Source organism: Scatophagus argus, chromosome 8 (genome assembly GCF_020382885.2).
Source record: "Scatophagus argus isolate fScaArg1 chromosome 8, fScaArg1.pri, whole genome shotgun sequence".
NCBI classification, from domain to species: Eukaryota; Metazoa; Chordata; class Actinopteri; family Scatophagidae; genus Scatophagus; species Scatophagus argus.
The window spans coordinates 16,292,032-16,310,937 of record NC_058500.1 but is presented as its reverse complement, the minus strand read 5'-3'; the positions used below and the strand labels follow the sequence as shown (position 1 = coordinate 16,310,937).

At 41.8% G+C, this 18,906-nt stretch overlaps 1 protein-coding gene across 7 annotated transcripts in view; it reads right to left on the bottom strand.

Moving 5' to 3' along the window:
* prdm16 (PR domain containing 16) overlaps nt 1-18,906 on the bottom strand; it is a 185,853-nt gene that overhangs the window by 97,925 nt on the left and 69,022 nt on the right. For all 7 annotated transcript variants that reach the window (XM_046397932.1, XM_046397929.1, XM_046397930.1 and 4 more), the window contains one exon: nt 17,302-17,768. In XM_046397932.1, the coding sequence (XP_046253888.1) occupies nt 17,302-17,768 (467 nt within the window). The remainder of the gene's footprint in view (nt 1-17,301; nt 17,769-18,906) is intronic.

Below are 18,906 nucleotides of genomic sequence, written 5' to 3'. Positions count from 1 at the left end.
AGAGAGAGAAAGACACAGAGAGAGGAGAGAAAATAAGAAGAGAGGGGTGGCACTGGTATAGTAGGCCAGATGGGGGGGGGCGGGGGTTTGGTCTCTGGTAGGGGTGAGAGACTCCGGAAGAGCCCCGGGCTGCACTGCTGATCAGGAAGAGGGTAGCTGCAGTGTAACACCACCCATCAGAAAATGTGCGCTTGGTGATACCCTGACTATTTAGCCTGAGGGATTGTCTGTATTCTCTCATACACAAAAACACATGTATGCACACAAAATTCAGCATAGGTCACATCAATCCTCATCCATCAAAGTACTCCTAAAAGACTGCCATCATTATCATTATCATTAGGAGTTGCTTTGCTGTCAGTTTGTCCCACGCACTTAAGAAGCTCAGCTGCTCCCCGGAGAGGAAAAACAGCAGTAATCGGAGCTTTACAGTGCATGGATGTTTGTTTTTAAATTACATGTACATACTTGCAGTGAAACAGTTAGCAGCATCAACTAAATTCTGAGAATGGAATATAATAAGGTGCATTTGCAAAGACAGTTGGAAGAGAATGAAATTCAGAATCATTTTGATCCCGACTGAGCATGTAAGTTGATTAATAAAGTGTAACATTAGGCATTGAAAGTTACATCTGCAACTTTGTTGTTATAACAACAACCTTTTAGAAGCAATTTAAAATAAGCAAATAGCCCACAGGGCATAGGAAAAGGGCATTAACAGTGCCAGCAGTTTGTAGTTAAAGTGGTGAGCAAAAAGTGGTTTATGGTGGCGTGGAAAGCTTCTGAATGTTTTGATACTTTTTTCCTCAGTCAAATTGTATCAGTTCAAGCTGACTACAGCAAGGAAATGAAAACTTTAATCAGCCACTTTTCAAAGATACAGTTAATATCTGATACTAAAAAGACAGGTTTGGCAATGGAGTATCACTTTAGAAATTTGCTATAACACATATTAAAAGCACCATAACTAACAGGCTTTTAGTAAAGTAACGTAACTCTTTGTTGATTCTGAGTTCCAGTCACTCTTTTTGGAAATACAATTTTTTAAAATCCATTTCTAATCTGTCTGATCTTTTCCAACCTTCCAAATTCTCAAGTTAAATCTCTTCTATTCAGTGTCTGTGCAGACTGAGTACTGTTGACCTTTTCTACACCAGGAGCTACTCCAGGCTGCCTCCATCTCCAGCCAAGAGGGATTTCAAAGCCTCTCCTGGATGTCCCAGGATCCTTTGTGTCCACTCTCATCTATAGGTAAGCAGAGTGTGCACCCCCTTCCCCACCACCAGCCTCTTCAAAACTCTGCACAATAGCCAGATTTCCTCCCAATTTGCTCGTAAAGAATAGGAGGCTCAGGAACTCCTTTCAGTAGCTTTGAATGGTGGGCCTAATTCAGACTCAATCTTTGGGTTTGCCAGGCCTCATCCCAACCTTAGCTGGCCTTACTTTGGAGCTCCTGACTTTGGCTAATGCTAGGGCAAGCCCACTGTTGAGGCACATTTTGCCTCTTTGGCAAAACACACCGGCTTGCATTTATACTTTTGTGTATGCCAAGTGATATTTTAAATCTTACTCACCAAGGGTAACCTTACCAAGGGCAATGTTATGCTTCACATGCTTACACTCATTTCCATGTAGGTTCTACTCATTAGAACCTCAGGCCTCTGTTGTTGGCTCTGACTGGGGAGAACTAGCAACTTCTTTTTCCATCACAGCTTCACTTGTCAAACCTCAAAATGACCAGTGTCCTTAAACATACATATATATGTAGTGAGTGTTTGTGTGTTTTTTTAATAGACTTTGAGTTCACTTGGCTGACCATTTGTTCTACTTGACCTCACTGCACTCCACTCTGCCCCAATTATGCAAGCACACACATCCACTTTGCATATTTGTACTTCTTTTTCTCCTGACACTCTTGAGGTCAGTTCTAATCAACCACCCTTAGGTCGTGCACACAATGCACATACACACACACACACACATACACACACACCATTCTCACCAGAGTTCCTTAAAGACGCCCACCTTCCAGGTCCAAGGACTACCATTAAAGCAATCAGGAGCTTTCTATGCTAGGTCAAGAGCAAGGTGCTCACATGGGGATTCTGATTTGAATTATGCAAAGGGGAATAGGAGGAGAAGGAGGAAAAGAAAAAGAAAGCCACGGAGAGAAAAAGGAGAAAGAAAACAACCAAGCCTTTTGTAGTCACACAGAGGTGAAATCTTGCTAACAAAAGAAACAGTAGAAGTGAAAGCGATAAAGGTGAGCAAGTGACTTCTGATGAGACAAAAGGGACTGAAACAGTGAGGAATTTAAAAGATTAGTCTTAAGTCCAAGATGCTGACCTTCAGACCTGATGAAGTATTAGAAACACAGTGAAGACTGAAATGGTAGGACCACACGCGGTTGTGTGTGTGTGTATGTATGAATGTGCTTACTTGTGTGTGAATATGTCTCTGAGAGCTCAGCTTTCCCTGTGGTCCATTCAGTGTCTAGTGGCTCAGGATACTGAGACAAGAAGAGCGAGAGGAGAGAGAATTATCTTGAAATACGACTGCATCCTGTGTGTGTGTGTGTGTGTGTGTGTGTGTATGTGTATGTGTGTGTGTGCCCACAGAAGAGACAGTAAGAGAAAGAGAGTAAGTGAAAGGAGACAGTAAACATGGTAACTGTAGAACTGATAAAGTGGCGAGTAGCAAAATGGGACAAGCAGGCTAAGTGTGCCTACTTTGTGTGAACCTGACATTATGTGTGTGTATGTGCATGTATGCATATGTGCGTGCTTAGGCATGTTCATCAATTAAAATCAGTGTGAGTGTGAAAGGCTGACTTCACCCTTTACAAAAACAATATGCTGATTAAAAAAAATATTGAAATACTTCTCAAAGCTGTGAGAACCACAAAAATGAATCTACCTTCAGTGAAAATACAGGTTTACTAGTAGTAGTAGTTCTCTGTGGGTGTTTGACAAAAACAAGTGACAATGATACATCATTGGAATGCATCACGACAATGAAACTGAAATTAAATTACAATAAGAAAAATCTGTCACCAAAAAACTAACCGCAAACTTGGCAGTCTTGGCAAGAGACTGAAAATGTAACTAACTTGTGGAAAATATAGGCCTATAATTTCCCTGGTGTCAACATATGTCATCGTATGAGTATCCCTTTGTGTGTATAGTTGAGTGTCCTCTGGCCAAGCCTACCCTGCGGTGAACATAATCATGGCCCTGTCGTCCCCAGGTTAAAGGCTCACTGCTGGGTCTTCTGGCACTAATGCAGTGCCAAACTATAGGGGTCGCATTAGCCAGGGCTACTTCAGCATGCATTACAGTAGAAAGAACTCCATTCCCCATTAAAAGCCACCAGCAGGCTATGATGTGGGCCTAAATGTGATGGCCTAAATGAGTCACTTAATGATAGCTGTGCTGCAGGGAAGGAGTGCTCAGACAAAGAAATACTGATTGGATACTGATTTAGAGCGAGGGTCAGAAAAATATGACCCAGTGTATCATATCAGTTCTGTCACTTTTGTCACTTCATGAATAGCAGGGGTCCAAGGTTTGAGTGAATATTATTAAAGATCACATACTTTACATACTTTTTGTTACTTTTAGACACAATAATACACTGTGCAGGCAACTGTATGTGCTGCTAAACTGTAAGTGCTTTTAAATTCTGACCAGAACTTTCATAATGTGGCTGTTAGACCGAAGGTATAACCGCTTGACACTGTGGCTACAACTAGCAGTTATTTGCATTATCAGTTAATCAACCGGATCTTTTCTGATGTATCGATTAGTCAGTGGGTTGCGGTGGCTCAAGAGGTAGAGCAGGTTATCTACTAACCGGGTTGGCAGCTTAAGTGCAATGGTGTGGGCGAATGGGTGAACGAGGCCAATTATAACGCACTTTGTTACAATTTGCACTCTGTTAGTAAGTGGAAATGCAATACAAGTGCAGTTTGTTTACCATTCAATTGTTTAATCTACAAAATGTCAGAAATTTTTAGATAGGCAATCTTCAGATTTGCCAGACCAACAGCTGAATACTCAAAAGGTTTTGAGTTTACAATCAGAGAGCAGCAGAAATTCCCAACATTTGAGCAGCTTGAACCACTAAATGTTTGGCACTTATTTCTTGGTGAATTACTTTCATTCATTCATTCATTTTCTATACCACTTATCTGTCAGGGTCGCGAGGGTGAATTGCTTAAACAATTAATCCATTATCAGAATTGTTGATTGTTTTCTATCAATCAACTGATCAACAAAAAATTTCTGTACTATTTGACACTGATACCAGCACTCAAATACATCATTATTGGTGAATACAGTTTCTTTTATTTCTCCACTGGACTTCTGCTGTGTATCTTGGTCTTTCTTTATGTTGAAAACATAAACCACCTGTGAGTCATTGTAAGATCATTGGAGTCCTGTTCATCTTTCTATGAGTTTGTCTATTTGTCCAGTAAACCAGGAAGAAGGCCCACAACATCGTGGAGGACAGAAATAAAGTCTTGAATTCCCCAGGGTCCATCAGCAAGGTCAAGTGCACAGCAAATAGGTTCAGATCCTCCTTGGAGTCTGGGGCCATATGGTAGTAAGCAGCATGATTAATGAGAAATCTGTGCTGATGTTAGGTTTAATTGACTGTTAGTCACCTCTCAGTTACTAAACAGATGTAGTGTTTTTAGATGATAATAATGACTGTTTGCATTCATGCCTTCATATTACCTTTTTCAACTTAAGCAGTCAAGCAAACCATAGGTGTTTCAAATGTGCTGTCTTATGCCTGTGGCCTTGTACAAAGCTTTCTCCTCTAATTCCATCAATCTTTCTTCCTTTTGTTGTCTATATACTTTTCTTTTCACATCTGTTGTCTTATTCTCACTTGAAGTCCTTTTATTGTGCAAGAAAGCAAATACATCATGGAAATTAATGACACCGAGCTCTGAAAACAGTAGATTAAATACCTGACCTAGGGTTTGTTTATTTGAAATTGATTAGCATTCACACTGGATTTGGTTCATCTCAGAGGACCTTTAGAGAGAAATTGGGTGTAAACATCAATGAAAACTTTCTCAATGGATGTTTGTTTCCTAGGTGAGTGGTGTGGGAAGAGAGAGTGAGTGTGTCCCTGCAGCAGAGATGAGAAAAGGGTAAGTGAGCCATGTGGAGGAAGCCAGAGGGTGAGTGGTGATCTGTAAGACAATACCCTGCTACCTTCCCTGACCCCCCTGTCGGGCCACTCTGTTACCTGGACAAGATGGGAGGTATTAAGTGGCCTGCTGTCCCGCTAGGTTGAGTTGCTGATCCGTTAGCCAGAGAGGAAAGCCAACCCCTACTCCCATCTTCACTTCAGTGGGAGCGTTTGTTTTGATTTTTGTCCTCTGTTTCTCACAGACAAACCTGAGAGGCCCAATTTATCTGGGATAGAGTGAGGGGAAATAGGGCGCCTTGCCACTTGAACACTAGAACTTTAAGCCGGCAACGGTTCGCCGACTCTCTCTGCCAATGTCTTCTTTGACTGAAATGCAATGCTGACATACACAGAACAACAGATTTTTTGGTAATACATCAGTGATATATTAATAAATAATAAATCATAAAATAATCATAAAATTGTAGAAAACTGGAACCAGTGACTGAATCTTGTGGTACTTTGATGGATCTGGCATCCAAACACCAAAAAGCAGATTTTTTTTCTTTTAAACAAGAGGACATCTCTGGGTTTCCTGTGAGGAGTCAACAGTGTGTGCTGGTGCCCACCCACATCTTTAGGCTGGGCAACACCGGGACTGCCGAGAGAACAGGAGGAACAATTTGCTCATTCTCAACCAAGACATGGGGGCTTTGGGCAAAGAAAAAAAAGACACCCAATATCCAAAATCCCTCTCTCAGGGCCATCATGTGAAGAATTCCCCCTCTTCTCCTCCTCCTGCCCTCCCTCCCCCCATCCCTCCTTTCCTCTTCTCTTCTTTTCTTTTTTAATCAAGCCGTCTGGGGTTGTCAGGTCTTTTGAGACGAGGACTCCCAGCCATGTGAAAAGTTAATCCCTTGTGGGCCTTCTTCTCCGTGGCGCTCATCTCCCTGGGAACACTGGTGGTGGCTTGCAGGCAGGTGGTGGTGGGTGGGGGGGAAGTGGAAAGGAGGAGGGATGGATGGAGGGATGAAGGGTGGGATAAACATAAGGCCAGCCTGACCAACAGATCAAGAGGTGCAGATTCTCTCCCATCCATCATTAACTCTGAAGCCCACACCTGAACTTAGGGTCCTGTTATCCCCCCCTCCCCAACGCGCTACCCCGACTCTACACTAACTACACTTCTTTCCTCCCCTCTTCTCCACATCCACCCACTCTGCCTCAATCCCCAGCTCCAAGACCTTTTGATGAGGTTCCCTGCCTGACCGACAGACGGCGGGAATAGAGTGCAGAGAGGATTTACGGCATGGAGAGCTAGTTGAGTGGCTTCTGAAGGATGACAGTGGTTCACAGTGGAGAGGGTAACTCCTGTTGCATTGTGCGCCAAACCTCCCTAGCACAGAATCGACCCCCACCCCATTCACCCCACAGCCACTTGGCTTAAACTGTTCCTCTCTAGCCGTTTCACTGTGTGTCAAAGCAACAATCCTGACAGACTCCTCTTGGGCCTTCTGCCAAGGAATGGAGGACATGATAGATAACAATGGAGGTAAGACAAGGGTTCAGCAGTGCTTTTGTAAGGATTCTCTCAATGAGCCATTTCAGGGACATGAACAGCAAGTGTGAAGAACAAGGCTTCAAGCTGTCTTTTACTGTTATGACAAAGAAATCATATTTCTGGTTGAACATTGAAGGCAGGAAGGTCAGAGAATGTGACACACAAAAGCCTTCTCTAGCAGCCTGAAGGAGCCAGAAAAATGCACACTTGAATGCTTTGCTTGCAGTGCACTTTTTCCCTCCTCGACCTCCCTCTCAGAGCAAAGTGCCATTGGAAATATAGACAGGCTCAGTCAGCCATCTTAATCCCTCTCCCCTGTCCATCTTACGCTCACTCACTCAATCCACCCTGACCCCACACACTCTCCCCTCTTTCACACACACATGCACACACAGTCATCTGCCTTCTCCCTCCCACTTGATGCCCCCCACCCCAAGGAAAGAGCCTTAGGCAGAGAGAATCTCTGTTGGAGGGGCGCACAGAGCGAGATTTGAGAGTTTGTAAAGGTCAGCGCGGACTTTGTTCAATCTGAAGGTTTATCTCAGCAACAGCAGGGCTGGACAATGGGGCCGCTCGCCGTGCAACAGAAACCCAAGCTGTGGCAGCTAAATTACTTCACTGATAAGGCCGAATTAGAAGCACTGGGACCCCAGAGGCCAGGAAAAGAGGAGGAGGGAGCAAAAAGAAAAAAGGAAAGGGGAAATATAAAGGGAGGGCACACATGATTGAGAAAGGGGGTTGAAAATCAATGGATCACAAAAAAAAATTCTGTGTCTGTCGTTTAACGCACGTGCCCTGTATTTTGTCATAAAAGCACATCACATCTACTGCACAGATGCCAACATTTGACATTACATTCATATGCAAAAAGAAAGAAAGTTTGCTGTCTACAAATATAATGGGACATTAAGATGTTTGTATATGTATGTAGCTGAACACAAGTCTCTGTGAGGGAAGCATAGAAGGAACTGTGATGAACCGTCATGTGTCATGTGTATACATAGATAGATAGATATGCAAGTGAACAGGGCAAAAAAGATTTTTTTAATAAAGCAGTGTAAAGACAGAAAGTGACTCTGGTCATCCCCCACTGCACTGGAGAGGAAGAAGAAAAAAGGCTGGAAAAAAGCTGACTTGTACTTCTTGAGTGGTTTGGTAGGCACCATGCTTTAAGTGTGAGTGTGTGCACTTTGTGTTTGCTGGCATGCTCTTATACTGTACGCTTTCTACAGTTGTACTAGAATATCTGCCTCTCTCTCTCCCTGCCTGAATAAACAATGTCGGCCACACAGCTTTCGAAGTACTTAGAACTTGTTCAGAAAGTGGCATTTTGAGCCCTTGGCCAGCAGAGGGGAGCAGGCTTTGTCACCAGAAACGCTCGAGCCCAATAAAATAACAGCAGACAAAATGACTTTCATTATACACCAGGGTGTCCAGTATTTTGTCTCGACTATTAAATAATGAAGACTAGTATGTAACATATAGACATGGTAGGGAAAAAAAGGAGGGTGGACATAATCACAAGATGATAATTAGATTTTGCAACCATCATGTGATGCAACAGATTCATTTTAAAAACTAATATTATCTCGGGTAAGGGTGGGGTCATGTGTGGATACAGTCACACTCTCACACAGTGTGACAATGCTTTTGTTCTGTTGTTTGGCATAACTTCTGTATCACATGGCTCAAGCTTTAGAGGCTCACATTACTTGAATATTTTTTTGTTATTAATATTTTTCCACCCTTCCGTGATACAGGGTGGCATGCTGGGTACCGCTGTGTACCAGCTGCACCAACTTCAGCTCACCTGCTCTCCAGAAAGGGACACAGAGTAGAATCTTAAGCCACTTACAGAGGACAGAATGACTGAGAGGTTGTAGTGCACTGTTCTGAGCATTAAGAAGACTTGCAGAAATCAACTTAGTCTCTCTCACCTTTCACTTTTCTCTAGGCACCCGATTTGATAGCCAGGTAATTGTTCTCCAAGGTGAGGACAAAGTTAGGACTAGACTGATATGTGTTCGCTTGCTTATTCATTTGTTCACCGTCTATCAGGTATTAGTGTATTGACAGTGTGTCAAGTATTGACAGTGACTGCATATCAACCCCTTTGAAGGGTTCTGAAGCAGTACTCCAGTAAATAGCCATTTTACTGGACTAGTAAAAAGTGATTTCCTCACAAACAAAAGGCTACATGGAAAAATATTTGTCATCAGAGTCTGTTTCACAGCTACATGTAAAGAAAAAACCAGTCTTTGTGACAGCTGTTTTGTAAGTAAGTAAGAAAAAACTGCTGACGTCATCAATTAATATATTAAATAAATTCTTAAGATATGATTAAAGAATAAACTTACACAGTGTCACACAGTTATTTTTAAAGAATTTCATTCTGACATTATTCTAAAAAATAAAAATTAAATAAAATAAATATGTCAGTAAACATTATTAGTATAATGCTTACAAAATGAATAAGGGAATGATATCTAATTTATGAAATGATTGGAAAATATATATTTAAACTTTTATTTATCATCTTGACATCAGCACTTTGGGAAATTTGACAGATCTAGGATTATGTGGTAGGTGAAGCAAGGTGATTAAAAGACAGAAATGTGAAAAAGTGTTTCTGTGTGCATGGAGACACACACACAAGTGCACCTCTACAAATCTCAACTCTGTCAAACCCTCCTTGTTGTCTCATGCAAACAAGACTCCCAATGACAGCTGTGGAGAAAATGAGCGAGAATCACTCGAGTGAATCCGGAGACTTTCCAAAGTAAAGATGTCCCGGTGTGTTCGACACTTCAACGATTCAGCACTGTTTTTAGATCTAATGTCGTCATCGTGCTTAGCTTCTCACTCTACCCTGTTATTATAAATGACCGAGTGGAGGAAAGAATAACATGGGAGAATGTCTTTTGCTTGCCTGTCTGTGACTCTTTATATTTGTGAGGACATCTGCGTGTGTGGCAATGCACTGTTTATATGTCTGTACATTTTTGCATTGAACCACATTAGCATATACACATACATACCCAGAAATACAGTACATTAATATCAAGCTTTTAAAATAAGATTAACTCTGATAATAGGAACGTTACCTGAACATTTACATTATTATATAAGATGACTGGCTGGTGAGAGTCCTCCATCTCTTTTTACCAATCATATGCTTATGAGGACCCTTTATACTCTCTGCTCTATTCCATAACTGTTTGACTCTGACACACACTGTGCCGAAATGTTAGTCCTTTAACCCAATAAAGATTAATTAAAAGTCACAGCTGTGTGTTCCAGTTTCCTCCTGGGCGCACTACTCATGGACTGAACTCTACAATACAGCACAAGATCTGCAAGGAGTTAAAGAAAAGAAGTATTTCTACAGCCAAGGCTTTTGGGCCATGTTGTGTATCTGATTATGGAAAATGGCAACCACAACAGCCACGGGAACCTGATTAATAGGTCACCACCTCCTGCTTGAGTCACAGAAATGTTAAGCAGCACAGGGGATTGAGATTTAAAGTGAAGGAGAAAGGTAAAATGGAGTGAAAATGGAAGAAAGTGTGAGCGATCTGTGACTAACACAGCTCTAACATTGGACAGCTTGCATCTACACATTTATAGACACAAAGAACACGTGCACAGATACTTGGTAACATTTGAAAAGTAAGATGAGCCTCATTTTATGACTAATTTATAAATGTCAGCCGAGTAGCAAAAGCTAGGAAAGCAGAAAAGAGTATGTTTACATAACAGCATAAATCTAATAATCACTATAAACAGCGTTTGACAAATGTCATCATCTTCCACTGTGGCAAAGAACAGTGTCATTGTCTGCTCCTGCCCTGAGGTCCAAATTGATGGGACTATTCATCAGGGTAATGAAGAACAATGGGGTTTCACGAGACATGTAGTGAAAGATAGGAGGGAGAGGGGGATTGGAGAAGAGTTACCTGCGTTTCACCACAGAGGACTGATGGGCCAGTGTAAAGGTTTTTAACTTAACGTTTAAAGCACCTCTGCAAAGAAAAACCTCATGCAATAAAGGACAGCATTGTGGTGGTGATGCGTGAGGAGACTGTGGAGGGGTTATTCAGTCAAACAAGAGGTTCCATTGAGAATGCTTGGCTGGAGTGGCTGAGGTCTGAAACCAATGACCAAGTAATAACAGCCCAAATCCCAGGGACAATATTTGTTGAGTTCCACTCTCTTCAAAGATGGATGACTTTGCCCGATGTACTTCCTTGGGAGCCTGTGCACCTTTCATCTGAGCCCTGCAGATTAATTTATTAACTAATTAACAGATGTTGGTAACGAGTTATGAACAAATGATAAGGTATCAGGCTTCTAATCAAATCTGACATTTAATTTGCTGCCCTGCTTCCTCGTTATCAATTATCGTGTTCATTGAAGATAATTGACAATGGTTTGCACTGGGACACAGGAGGCTTGTCTTTAACAGCTTTCTTAAAAAAACAGACTGCCGTGGTGTTTCTAGGGGCAACGACGACCATATGTTTAATATTAGATGGAATCTGTTCCACTGGAGTGCTCCGAAAGCTGGGAAAATTGGATTAAATTGACTAATGGCATGTTTAAAACCTACATAAAATGAACGTGAATGGAAGATATTACAGCACCCAGGCCCAAGACTTGTGGTGTTACGCTCTCTCTCTGATGTTTTTGCTCCGTGTGTAAACTTGGGGTTTCTGTCAAAGTCAAATAATGATGACAGAAAACCGCACACTATTGGTCAATACTGTTATTAGAGACCACAGGTTTGATATCCTTTTCATTACAATGTGGGACTAAAAGCCCATGTGCCAAAGCAACTCCTTATATTAACACATAATTTCATTTAACTAATTATGAAAAATCTGCACATAGTTGAAAATATATACCATGAAGTATGTATCATAACTTTCAAAAGATTTTCATCACAGCACACAACACAAAATCAGAATACTTCACATATTCATTCACACCGTATGACCACCCTGCCTGTTTGTACTTAAATACATCATTAAATGTTGTAGCTTAAACATCAACCTCATGTTATTAAAATTAAAATAGTGGATATTTTGTGCAAAATGTTAAAGGAACTGTCCCTGGAATTATAAAAACATTTTTGTGTTAATCCCTGGTATTTGATAGCCAATCTTAGTATTGGCTCAGAAACATTGGCTCATCAATCAAAATGTGTTTTCTCGGTGTGTGAATTTGGTGAACTGACCCTTTAATATTTATACATTTATGCAATGAAACTAGATCTGAGGAGGTAAAACTACAGAGGCCTACTGTTTTACGTGTTATGGTTTTCAGAAGTACTCTCAGCTTAAGGCCATGCTCATCAGAGCATGGTCCTGATTTGATTACTAAAAGACATGATAATGACTCCATTTACTTAAAGAGCGTCATTCCTGCTATACAATAGTCTAAACAGCAGGGGTTCAAGTTAAGTACGGGTAATGTTAGGTCTGATTGTCTAAAAATGGATGATGATGATGAACAAATGGATTCCTGCGTTTTGGTTGGTGAATACTTACTTTCTCTGACCTTAACCAACACTCATAATTGAAGCAACAGAACATAACTGTCATTGTGAGAACACTGGAAAGCACATTAGTCAAATCAAGCAGGAAACAACTCATTCTCTCTTTATCTCAATCCCACTCTTTTTTTACTCTGTCACTTAACTTACCATTCACTTGGTGTGACTACTGTCTCCTGGCAGTCCCAGGGACTTTCTGCCTTATCAGTTTGGTACCAGTCACCTTAAGGGCCAAACATCAAGATAAGGAACACCTTTCTGTGGAGGGCAAACAGATCAGACAAGTTCCAAGCTGCACCTTGAATTCCCTGTAGGGATATCATGCAGCATAAGAACTTGGCCATCCGCCCTCCTCAGGCAAAACACAAAAGGTGAGCAAATACTTAAGGAGGCGAGAGCTGGGTCAGGACAGATAAGTGTGAGGGTGCGCCAGGACTTCTTCGCCCTAAAGTTTGGTGACAAGGACGTTAGGTCAGCGACTGAGTAGAGAACAAAAAGAGCACAGCGTCAACATGAAAAGCGACCTGTCAAGGTGGAGATTAAGCATCTGACACAGGGCGAGGGAGATGCATGATGCCATGATCGGAAGATATCTGTCACACTGAACCTTGGCCACACGAGAGAACCCGCCAGATGTCTTAACCTATCACTAAGTCAATAACAGGGTAAACAGAAGAGCTAGCATACTTTTCTCCTATTTCCACACATCGCTGGATGAATGATAATGATACTGATATGGAAAATCACCCCACAAAAAGTAAACAGAGAAAGAATGAGGGACAGAGAAAAAGAAGTTTGCCTGGCAATAAAGTCATCCCAAGGTCCACTGCTGCAAAGAGACAAATGTGGCTGCGGGGCTGACACAGAGTCTGTGATACATGTTTTTGTGTATGAAAGCATTTGTGTTGACCTTGTGTAAGGGGTCTACATCCGTGCACATCTCTAAAATAAAAACACAAAATGTGTCCTTCTCATTTCCTCATATGATGCCACAGAGTATACCCTGAAGGTACTGCTCTTTCTACCATTTATATTCTACAAATTGACAATGGCAGAGCACCAAGATTGGTAATTAAGTTAAACAGGTAGTAAACTGTCCAAAACTGACTCCATCTTCTCACATCCAAGTGACTCCGTCTTCTCACAGTTGGTGAGTTTGTACTGCCACACCTCTTGTGCGTTGAACTTCAAGCGAAAACTTTGTGAGACAGCAAACACTCAAGCTGCAGAAACAAAAGATAGCGAGAAAAGACAAAGCTAACAGGTGATCGAGGAGTTACGATAGCATTGATTCAAACGTACAAGGACACGCCCAGTGGTCATATGGTGTGAAGTGAGAGTAAACACCATATCATATCGCTTCAAGAGAGCTTGCCCATATCCTCTGTGTCCACTTCATGAATGTTCTGAATATAGACACGACTTAAGAGATCAAAGTCAAGTTACTGTAGGAAGGATTTAATGTCGCTCATAGGTCCTATAGCTGTTTGTCTGCAGTTTCTTATCATGCACTGCTTCCTCCCTAAATCTGGTGTGTACTTTCCTGCCATCTGAACACATAAGGGAGGGAGATCAGCGAGTCCTTTCATCACCAGTCAGTGAAGAGCACAATACCTCCAGCCATTGTATGGTGACACGACTCTATCAATAGGCAAGTCAGGTCAATCTACTGGCCAGATAATAGCAGCAGTCGCCCTGACAGTAGATCCCCACAGAGGACTCTCTGAGGGCCTTGCCTCCCTCTGCTTGCTCAGGCCTTCCTACCCTCAGGGGTTGGCAGCCCTACACACACACACACACACACACACACACACACATACTAAGAGAGAGACACACACACATACGGTAGACCTGGGGCCCTGGCGTTCTATCATGTTGTGCTAAAGGGGGAGCATAATGGTTTTTAAATGGATGACTCGGTGCTGGCCCAGAGAGGGAGGCTGAGACAGAAGAGAATGGCCATGGCCTGCAGCGAAGCAGCTCTTAGATTGAGCTGTCCGTCTCACTGAAATGAGTCTGAGTTAACACCTCTTCCAGTCCCCGGTGCCCCAGGACAGACAATAGTAGGCTTCCTCTTTCTTCTTTCTCTCACTCTGACTCTTTCACTCTCTCTTTCCATTACTCCCTCTGTTAGAGCTGTTTGGCTTCGTTGGTAGACCGCGGTGCTCGCAAAGCCAACATAATGAGTTATTGCCAGTCTTAGTAAAAAATCCACAAAAATGCAATCAATGTCATTCAACTGTTCTGAATTTGAGTGTACTTCTGCAGATGGCATATATCACTGTTGATGTGTAAAAACCTTGTAACTGTGTTTTAATGATTTCATGAGTCTAAGGATTAAAGGGATGTGTGTACAATGCAGTCCACATCTTTTAATTTTAAGATAACTCAATCTACTTAAAATGATGTTGCCATCAAGAAAAAAATAAGGCTGTTACAGCAGTGTACAACAAGACTGTATACTGCAATTAATTATGAAGTGGAATGACAATTAAAATAATCACTCTAATAACTTATTTCAGCACTTAATTCAATGTTTTCTTCCTAACTAGAAGGGTTAAGCCATGGTGTAAGAGGCCTTGGTTAGATACGATCACATTTACACCACAGTGATCTCAGATGACATCACTTATTACCTCTCATAACACATCCCTCTGTTTTGGCAGGGGACTGGTGTAACACACACATTCACAGAATTTCCATGAAGAGTGTCAGACTCCTTTAATGTTTCTGATGCTCCAAAAATATATTTATTGCATCTTTTTTTCTTACTTTCTCCATCCCCATTAAGCCCTGTTCCTCCCTGTTTTTTGTTTTTTACATCTTTCTTCTTGCAGACATACTGCTGTCACTCCATTACTTGTCTATTTGTCTAAGACCAGAAGCAGTCGATGAGTAGAGGGCTACATGGTAAAAAGGGGGAGAAAGGGGGTGTATGGGACTCCTATGGGAGTCTGTTGATGACTATCAACAGACTGACTGTTATGACTATCTGTGATAAGAGTCTGGGAGAGGAGAGTCCCCAAAGGCTTCCAGCCCCAAACCAGACACAATATCTTAAAAATAATAATACAGACTCAGAGTGAGTCCTCCAACAACTCAGCAGGAAAAGAAAATGGATTAATCATTCACTCTTAAAAGGCTGGGAGGCAAAGACCAAAGATTTTACTTTTAAGTGAAACAAATGTGTCCTCAGTATAACAAAAACACACACCTTATCAATGTGAAAAAATTGAACTGATGGCAAACAAAATTTCCAAAATGTCACCAAAAGACCAAAGATATGTTAAAGTCAGTTGTAGAATCTGGACTGTGTCCATCTACATATTGTACTGTAGTATTTTATGTAATGAAACATCATCGTTACTTCAAACTCCCTATGAAAGTGACAAACTCTTAAAAGTGCCACAATATACTCAGTTTCCCTTTGTGTGTGTGTGTGTGTGTGTGTGTGTGTGTGTGTGTGTGTGTGTGTGTGTATGCCAGGCTCACATATCTGTGAGCACGTGTGAATGTACCTCTTTAGAGCTGAAGGTGGCCTTTTCTACTACAGGCCAGAGAACTAAAGCTTTGCTGCTGAATATGCATTAGTTGGGTGTCTGGGGAGAAAAAAGGAAGAAGGCAGAAAACAGAGAGAAAACATGAGAGCTAAGGGGAGAGTGTAGCTTTTGGAGAGGTGCCCTTTGCACTCCGAATGGCTAGCCATAGTATGAACTTTAAAACAAAAATGTTCAGCCTGGCATACTGCCACATAGCGTGTGCCGGTATGTTCTAATCGCCTGCTCCTACAACTGTTAAGATGAAAACAGGGTGAAAAAGAAATGAAAGCTTTCCAGCAGCTCAGGGAGCCCTTACAGGTTCATTTAAGAACTTGTCAATAAGGGATTCACAGAGACTTACATTTTTTTCTATTTACAATGTATTTCCAATGGGAGCCTATGAAAAAACAAGCCACATGCTTTGAGAATATAACTGCCAATATTGCTTGTAAACGCCTTGAATTCTAAAGGCATACTCTCCGATATCTTCACACTCAGATTTACTACTCCCTGGTCTATAAGTACATTCTGCTTTATTTCATCAATATATATATGCCCCTAAATGTTAATAATCAATATAAATTTGCTTAAAATGCCCAAATTGTTGTGGTCTTCTGAATGCACAGTTACCGGAAACTATGATAAACGTTGTGAACATTCTCACAAAAATCACTATGAGGCGTGATGGTCCACATCTGAAACTGTGTACATCAGATGGTGGTGTCTAATTTACCTACATCATACCCTTTCCAACACGGCGCTCCTATGATTAACTTCTACAGTCAAAGTCTCTATACTAAATTACGGACAAATGTAATATTAGACGATGTGAATGACCGGCCCCCTAAAAATGAAGAGTCAAGGAGTCAGTGAAATGAAAAGCAGGCCAGTATATTTCATCTCTGATTAGGCATAGGAGAAAGAGAAAGGTAGACAGAGAGAGAGAGACAGAGATCGGGAGTTTCTCTTTTTTTCTAATGAGCTTACTGAAGCAACTTCAATATCCTCTAATGTCATGTTGAAATGAAAATTAATAGTTCAATATGCCGCCACCGCATTGGGCCATGCTTCTTCCATTTCCATATCGGATGGCGTGACCAAATGAGTGTGCTCGCTCGGACTGACGCCCAGAAAAGCTGATACCTCCACTAATCAGCCAGATTTTTCCATCCAACATCACTGTGCTGCTGGGATTTTGGAGTGTGCTTTGGATGTCTATGTATGTCTGTGTGTATGTGCAGGATCAAAGATGTGGTCCATTCATGAAGGGAGTGAAAATGGACAGGGCATCTTCAGAATGATGATGATCACCTGTGAATTAACAGTGATGGCTAGAAATGTGTGAATGAAGAGTAGTTTGTTTGTTTCCTTGCCCTCTTCAGAGCTGCTTCATTGTTTCTATCACTCTTTCATTTCATATCTTACTGCACATTCGTATTTGTGCCACAAAATATGCAACGGGGCTGTACATCCCAGAGAAGCATAAAGAAGCTGCTTCCTACCTCCCATCCAAAGGAGCTGTCTTTGCCTGTGGCCCCATGATGCAGCGTGCTGTGCAGACCAAACCTCTCGCCAGCACCAATGCGGGTCTTGGCCCAAACACCAAGGCCAGCACCGGGCACAGAGGACTCCCGCAGCTCCAGGTCACTGGGAATGGGAATGTCATCTGGAATGTAGACAGGCGCCTCATACGGCGAGCCTTCCTTGGGTGTGGTGAAGTCCTGGTCATTACTGCTGCTGTTGCTGTTGTTGTGAAGGTGGTGGTGGTGGGTGGCGTAGATGTGGGGGTGCAGCAGGTGGTGATGGTTGTTGTTTGGATGGGAAGGAGTCGGTGAGGGCAAGGGGGACATGTTGACGATGCCGTCTTCTGCATCATCTTCTGGGCTGTCGGCACCACCTCCGCTTCCGGCCACTAAACCGGGAAGGTCAGCCTCTGTGTCGTACATACTGTCCACTGGCTCACTGTCATCTGTGAAGCAAAACACATACAGGAACAATTATCAATAGGCAGGTCAAGCAAATAAAACACAACATACAATTTTTTAGGAGATTACAGCATGGATATCATGTATGTCCCATAAGCTTCATTAGAAAAAGAGAAAAGCTCTGTTTAATCCATCCAAATTATTTTGAAATTTGAACTACAAAAACAGAAATACTGCAAGTGGGGGTGAAGACAAAAAAGAGCCCTACACTAAAACCACACAGGGGGCTGTACTGGTTGGTTGTTTAAGGTATCAGTGAGGCACAATAATCCAGGAAGACAAGTTTGAGTTTGAGTGGAAACGCTTATCAGAGGTTTATTTTTGAACTCAGGGCAATTGGCAGTCTGAACGCAGCCTAAATCATATCTCCATCCTCAGTCTACACTAAGCACCCAATGACTTGTTGACCTTGAATTAAAAAAAAAATAAAAAATTCATTCAGTCTCCAAACCTCTAAACCGTTAGAAAACCACACCGTGCAATAAGAGATTTTGGGAATTTGGGGTTCCTAAGAAAAGAATACCTACCCATCTCATGGCCTTCAGCTACAAGAAGCTGGGCTCACAGATTTGTGAACTATGTAAGAAGAGCCAGACAGACGCAGAAAAGAAGCTTTAGGTTAGCCAAGTTCTTGATGGGAAAAGTTTTCAACTCCATTGCTGTCACTGTTTTCTGCCAGGACTCATCTTACAAATAATGGCCATGTCTATCACTGACCTGGTTAGCCTCATCACCTATCATTATTGTCACATCCACGGATTGACAATATGATTGCGCCCGCACTCCAGGATTCCACCATTCTAGCATAAGTGAATAATGATGAGCACTATAAGTGTGTGCGTGTATGTTTGGATACTCATAACATTTGGCTTTAAGTTTCACACCATTTTTCTAAGTGTGTTATTGAGGTTTGTGAATGTGCAAATGCAACTTGGTATGATGCTTCATCAGTGCTGAAACAATACCCGAGATTACTTACTGATACAGACAGGATACTTGTATTTTGAGAAATGCAAATATGTTTTCAACAAAAGTGATTTTTTTCATTTAACAAAAGAAGCTCAACGTCAACTTCTCAACCTAAGAAGCTCCATCATTGAACACAAGCGACCACACAAGAAC